The sequence below is a fragment of the Doryrhamphus excisus genome, linkage group LG2 (assembly GCF_037039965.1).
Source record: "Doryrhamphus excisus strain RoL-2023G ecotype Guam linkage group LG2, RoL_Dexc_Guam_v1.1, whole genome shotgun sequence".
Classification (NCBI taxonomy): Eukaryota; Metazoa; Chordata; class Actinopteri; order Syngnathiformes; family Syngnathidae; genus Doryrhamphus; species Doryrhamphus excisus.
In genome coordinates this window covers 14,171,798-14,178,298 of record NC_136358.1, presented here as the reverse complement: position 1 = coordinate 14,178,298, position 6,501 = coordinate 14,171,798, and the positions used below count along the sequence as shown (strand labels likewise).

The following is a 6,501-nucleotide window of genomic DNA, read 5'->3' as shown; positions in this document are numbered from 1 at the left end:
TGATAAAGGGTGTACTTTATTTGGCTTTAACAAAATGTGAGCGGTCTGGTGGCACAAAGCATACTCTGCACGGTGTCCACAAAGAGAAAGCTGGACTCTCTGCTTCGACTTAACCCTTCAGTGCTCACGTTGTCTTTCAGCATGTGGATGAAAGTGGAGTGAAACTCGCTGTCGGGATGGTGGTCGGTGGAAAACACTTCGCTGGCCTCTGTTATCTCCAGCTTCTGAAATCTCTGCGTGCCCAGGAGGTAGAGGCTCCACAAGTCATCAGGGACCCGGTCCGGACCCTGGTACTCACACCCCTGAGATTGAAGTAGGTTACTTCAGTGTTACGTGATATAATTTCCTTCCTCGTTTTTGTGTGGCCTCTGTGTAAATGTCAAAGTTGCTTACTGTGTTTACAGCACAAACATCAACCCCTCTTGTAACTGATAACATCTAATGAAAGCCCTTATCGCACCACAATGGAGATGAGAGGAAAGTGTTAAAAGCACCTTCATGATGACGTGCTCGGCACCACATTGGGCATTCCACTTGCTCCACGAGAAGGCGCAGACGGAGGCAAATAGGGACATCTGTTCATAGGCTATGTGCTCTGTACGCGGATCCTGCAGGGCGTATTTGATATAGTCATGAAATAAATAGTTCATCCTCTGCTCATTTTACAAGTTTATCCCTTTACAAAAGACACAAGTCCAGAATTAGTGTCAGCTTTAGTAAATCCATTAGATAAAGGATGCAGTCAATTAATTGATATTTGATTAAGGCGGGGGTGATCAAAGTGTGGCCCGGGGGCCATTTATAGACGTTTGTTTTTTATTAAATGAATGAGCCAAGAAAACTATATAAAAAACAATCGAACTCGGGTCTCCTAGCTGTGTGGCCTATGCGCTAACCACTCAACATCGTGCTGCCTCCTGTTTTTTAGTGTTTCATTTTATTCCATGGGCCAATAATAAACAAGCCACGGGCTGCAAATGGCCCCCAAGCCATAGTCTTGTTGGAAAGCCCTTTAGACATTTCGGGAATCTTGTCACTTATTTAACTCAATCAAATAAATTTATTTACTTTATGTCATGTTTTTATGTTTTTTCCTTCCTATTCTGTCTCCCTGTTTTCAAGTAAACCTCCCATAAAATTGTGGACTGTTGATGTTTTTGTTCGGGGATAAACCTTAGCACTGCAGTGTTGGAGATGCAAACCTTATCGCACGTATTAACAAACTTGTCTGTGTGCTCGTTCACAAACACGTTAATCCCCGCCTTGAGCATGGCCTGTTGCAGGTCAGGTCCACTCATCCACTGCTCAAAGAGGCTGGCGAGGCCGACCACTCGCTCGGACTGCAGCATGCATTGATTCCCCTGGACATCACACACATGAATAGCTACGACTGACCTTCCATTTTATCTTCTCCACTCCCCTCCCACCTTGATGGTGATGTTGACGTCCATGAGCGCCCCGTTGATGGTGAAGAGAGCCGTGTCTTGACCCAGTGGCCGCAGCTCCCAGCTCTGGAAGGGAAAGTTAGCGTAGGTTTGCTGCATCAGCACAAAAGGGTAGAAGGACTCCATCTTGAAGGAGATCTTTGCCTCCTCCTCATTGTGAGAGAAGTCGCTGATACCGTCTGTCCTCCATTGCTTCTCTGAGGGAGAAAGGCTCAGTATTATTTGGACTTTTGTGGCAGATGATTTTACTTTAAAACTTTGCCCAAAATGACAAAGCTACACAAAAACCAACACATTTGTTCTTAATAAAAAAAACACTGAAAATGCCATCAACTAATGCTAAAACTAATCTTTTAGATTAAGATAGCTTCACATTATTGTTATTTCTATATTTGTCCACCAGATGGTGATGTGTTTTCCCATTCAAAGCATGCAGCAAAATGTCACATGACTGTTAGACTGTTTTCTGCAAGGGTCTGAGGTGATATGTGTGTGTGTCGCTGCTGGTGTTGGCTACTGGAAAAATATATTAATACATAATATTTTAAAAGCGGTTTTGGGGGCCATTTTGTGTCATTAGAGACAACCTTAAAGGCTCTCTTCAGGGTTAATTGCACCAAATTATTTGAAAATGTGTCATTTGCTACCTGCTGCAGCCCAGCGCCCCACTTGAGGGGTTTCCAAGAAGATAACAGTATCCGGGAGCGTCACAGACAGTCCGACAAGAGGTGAGGTAGCATCTTCTTCTTCTGTAGGACTGGGCTTTTCAATCGTGTATTCAAACGTTTCCAGGCCCGTGTCTGAATGCTAATAAAACACATGTGATGTGGTATTGCTACATGAAACAAATGTGTATGAATTCACCATTTGGATCTCCCAGCCCTTGACCAGATGAGCCTGCGGTGGCAGTTGGAACAATTCATAGTAGAAGACTCCACCCAGAGGTGTGTACTGGATTAAGTCCACCACATGACGATCTCCATTGGCGTCCTCGGTGCTTTCATCCAGGGGAGAAGGAATCGGGTCAGCTGGAAAGTAGAAGATGGTGAGGAGAAGTGACGGTTCTTGGATGAGAAATGTGTCAATCTTACCTGCAAGTTTCTCTATTTGTGTTTGGATCATACTATCTCCATCGTCTGGATGTGGGTTGCTGCTTCTTGACATGTAGCTTTCGGAATTCTGCAGTAGAGGCACATACAGACGATGGACCAGGAAAGCTCAGGAAGGAATCTTTGTTTTCTTACCTTAGCTGTTTCAGACTCCTGGGCCGGTGTCTCCTCATCCTCCACAGTTTCCTGCTGTTGAGCATCCGCATCCTCCTCCAGCACCTCCTCCTGGTCCTCCATGGCCTCCTCCTGCTCGGGTGGAACCTCCTGGACTGTGGTAGGAGACCTGCGTACCACAATGAAGTCTGTATTAAATATCATAAACACCTCTCAGTGCGCTAAATGGAGACTGGACAGACTTAAAAGAGGGTAGGGTCATGTGGGTCATCCTGGACAGGGTGGACAAGTGATCGTAGCGTGTGTGAAGTATCCGCACGGTGATGTTGCTAGCCGCCAGCTGCTTGGTCAGCTCAAATCCCATTCCAACCTCCTCAAAGTTCAAACATTTAAACCTGAAAGACCACGAGAGAACCCCCAAAAAGCAATTTGCACCTATGGATTATTATGAAAAGATATTGTATTACCTGTGATTCCTCATGAGGTTAGCCCAGAGACACATTGTCAGGTTGCCATCTTTTATCACAGCTTGCATGTTGCCTGTTTCTGTGTCGATGTTGGCACTGGCCCCCTTTGGATGACAGAGGAGACGCACATAACACATGCACTATCAGACATTCAGTTTTATTATTAATGGTATGTATCATTTATTAAATAAACATATATATGGGTAATTACATTCTGTCTACCTAAATGGTAACGGTAATGGTTTTATTTCATTTGAACATGCATCAGATTACAATTGAATGCATCACATAATCAGTTCCCAGTTCCACATGTCCAAAAGGAGTAGGAAGAAGCAAAGCTTATTAAATCCTACTCCTCCATCTGGTACTTTTACAATCGGTAACTGTTAGATTTGTTCACTTCCTGCTTTCCATAATACAGTTTACTTTTACAATCAGTAACTCTTTCATTTGTTCACTTCCTGCTTTCCATAATACAATTTAAGTTGTTTTTTTGTTTTTTTTTAATAATGTACCTTGCACCAAAGTATGAGGTGATATGATGCATTCAACTAAAGATGCATTCAACTGTTTCATTTGTTCACTTCCTGCTTTCCATAATACAGTTCAAGGTTTTTTTTGTTTTGTTTTTTAATAATGTACCTTGTACCGAAGTACGAGGTGATATGATGCATTCAACTAAAGATGCATTCAACTAAAGAAGTTGACTGCATCAGTACAGTATACTGTATGAGTGCACCTTCAGGATCTCTGCGGTCATGTCGACAATTTTGCTGTAGACCATTTCCTGCAGATGCAGGAGTGACTCCTGGTACATCAGAAATTCTTTGAGGCTTACAGCCTTTCTGAGCAGCTCCTCCAGCTCCTCGATCAACTGGCAGGGATAGGAGTCAGTAAGGCTAACCTCCTAAATAAACATTGAGGTGCAGATGGACAGACCTGTAGGGCGACATTACATTGTTGCAGCACAGAGGGGATGTTGCAGTTTGGGTTGTCTCTCCACAAGCTGATAAAAGTGTTGATATCCTGCTGCACTGCCGGGTCTGGTATGTCGCTACATTGCATGTATTTCTCCCACTGGAGAGACACAAAAGACACACACTGGAATCCACGTGGGGTTTTGCATGTTTGTCACATTTAAATGTTTCATATTATCAAATAAATTTAAGTATGAGTCAATAACAACACAGCTAAACACAAAGGAGTCCAGCAACAACCCATCTAAGAGGTCACAAAAGATTCCACAACAGCATCCAAAGAACTGCAGGCTCACTTGCCTCATTTAAGGTCAGTGTTCATGACTCCACCATAAGAAAGACGCTGGGCAAAAACGACCTGCCTTGGAGTTCCAAGGCGAAAACGACTGCTGAACTATTATATTCCAGAAAAATAATCTCATACCAACAGTAGAATATGGTGGTGGTAGTGTGATGGTCTCGGGCTGTTTTGCTGCTTCAGGACCTGAAAAATTCCATGAATTCTACTAAACAATCCTGAAGAAGAATGTCCGGGCCATCTGTTTGTGACTTCAAGCTGAAACCAACTTGGGTTCTGCAGCAGGACAAGCAGCAAGTCAAAAGAACATTGAGGCTTGTCTCAATTTTTCTGACGAGACAAAAGCACACCTGTATACCAATTTTACACCTGGTGTAAAATTAAGCCACATTTCAGAAAAAGACCATCACACCAACAATAAAATATGGTGGTGGTAGTGTGATGTTGTCGTTCTTCACGACCTGGACGACTTGCTGTGATAAATGGAAGCAAGAATTCTCCTGAAGGAGACTGTCCGGCCATCTGTTGGTGAACTCAAGCTGAACTTGGGTTCAATGATCCAAAACACACCAGCAAGTCCACCTCTGAATGCTTGAAGAAATACAACAGGAAGACTTTGGAGTGGCCTAGTCAAAGTCCTGACCTGAATCAAAATGCTGAGGCATGACCTTAAAAAGGCACTTCATGCTGGAAAACCCCCCCCAATGTGACTGAATTACAACAATTCTGCAAAGATGAGTAGGTCAGAGACTCAAACTGAAACTCTTGATTGCAGTTGTTGCTGATAAAGGTGGCCCAACCAGGTATTAGTTTGAGGTGGAAATCACTTTTTTCATCCATCAATTATAACATTGTGTGTTCAGGTGTGTTGCTATTGACTAAATGTGTTTGATGATCTGAAACACACACCTTAGACTTGGCTGCAACGTCATTTTTATGTTGAATCACAGCTGTGTGGTTCTTTTCCAGTACGGAGCGAAGTTCTTCCAGCTCACCAGCTCTGCGTTCTAAGTCCTGCCAGCAAAACAACACACAATTATCAAATATTGAAATGATTTAGGATGGCATATATTGACATAATTTGGGTACCATGGCCTCAAGCCTATCTAAGATCTCCTGCTTTCTTTGTCTTTCTAATCGTTCCTGTTCTTCCCTCTCTGCTTGAATACGGGCCTCCTCTGTGAAGCAGAAGTAAGTGAGAATAAGGATGACATTTTCATTTGATTCTATTGCTACAATTCTATTACCTTCCTCTCTGAGCCTTCTCTCCTCCTCCAGTTGTTTCAACTTCGCCTTTTCCGCTTTGGTCAACTTGGGTTTCTTAAAATAAAAATAATAGGTTTAGTGTGTATCCCTAAAGAGAATAACACTGAGAGGATGCGTTCACTGCCTTTTTCCTCATACTGCAGAAGATGAAGAAATGAAGATAAATGAAAATAGACACAACACTAACAATGAAAATAGAAAGTTGTCAATTTGCTCATACCTTTTTCTTTGGACCCTTTCATTCAGTCACAGAAGATAACAGAAGATTTATAGAGGGAATCAAAAACATGCAATCCCAGATAGAAAAAGACAGTATTAGAATATGAGTTGTCCTAATTTAAACAGCAAACATGCATGAATAATTAAACTCACCATGATGAGCTGGGAAAACTTCTCTATGAACTGTATGCATTGGGTGCACAATGTAGAATAGTCAAACATGAGACATGTTTTTAAAAGACAGATTACTTAGTTTTTGCTAGTTAGCCATGCTTTGCTAGTTAAGTCTGTTTTTGCTTTTCATTCAAACCCCGCCCACCTTTTAATTATTTACCTTCTTTAGTCACAATATGCTTAAATTCAAACAAAAATGAGTTATTCGTCTTCGTTAGCGTCCTGATAATAAGAAATACCGCCTACCAAACTCGACACTCCGGCATACAGTGGCTGATCTCCATGGTTACCACCACGCGGAAATGGTTACCGTAATGCTAAGTATAACAACGCAGTAAAATATATACCAAAATGTGCTTCATATTTGGACTATAATATTTAATTAATAACATAAACAAAGAGACATATAAGATACCTTAATAATATTATTTT

At 42.0% G+C, this 6,501-nt stretch overlaps 1 protein-coding gene across 1 annotated transcript; it reads right to left on the bottom strand.

Annotated features, from left to right (window-relative positions):
* Nucleotides 1-13: 13 nt before the first annotated feature.
* On the bottom strand, nucleotides 14-6,357 carry dnai7 (dynein axonemal intermediate chain 7). The gene is made up of 17 exons (XM_058077354.2): nucleotides 6,049-6,357; nucleotides 5,897-5,911; nucleotides 5,658-5,730; nucleotides 5,500-5,588; nucleotides 5,320-5,424; nucleotides 4,075-4,212; nucleotides 3,875-4,009; nucleotides 3,136-3,239; nucleotides 2,911-3,063; nucleotides 2,690-2,837; nucleotides 2,537-2,624; nucleotides 2,310-2,473; nucleotides 2,093-2,252; nucleotides 1,428-1,642; nucleotides 1,203-1,361; nucleotides 495-608; nucleotides 14-302 (listed from the first exon to the last, which is right to left on the bottom strand). Exons 1-17 carry the CDS (start codon nucleotides 6,115-6,117, stop codon nucleotides 27-29), a joined length of 2,205 nt encoding a protein of 734 aa, XP_057933337.2. The 5' UTR covers nucleotides 6,118-6,357; the 3' UTR covers nucleotides 14-26.
* Nucleotides 6,358-6,501: the final 144 nt, after the last annotated feature.

What these genes read in the sequence shown, in the direction of transcription:
- dnai7 (XM_058077354.2), bottom strand. Translation starts at nt 6,117, where the DNA reads ATGTTTGACTATTCTACATTGTGCACCCAATGCATACAGTTCATAGAG. An exon ending in TAGATAGGCTTGAGGCCATG is followed by an intron (nt 5,425 to 5,499) that starts GTACCCAAATTA and finishes TTTTGCTGGCAG; the next exon opens with GACTTAGAACGCAGAGCTGG. An exon ending in ACGTTGCAGCCAAGTCTAAG is followed by an intron (nt 4,213 to 5,319) that starts GTGTGTGTTTCA and finishes GTGTCTCTCCAG; the next exon opens with TGGGAGAAATACATGCAATG.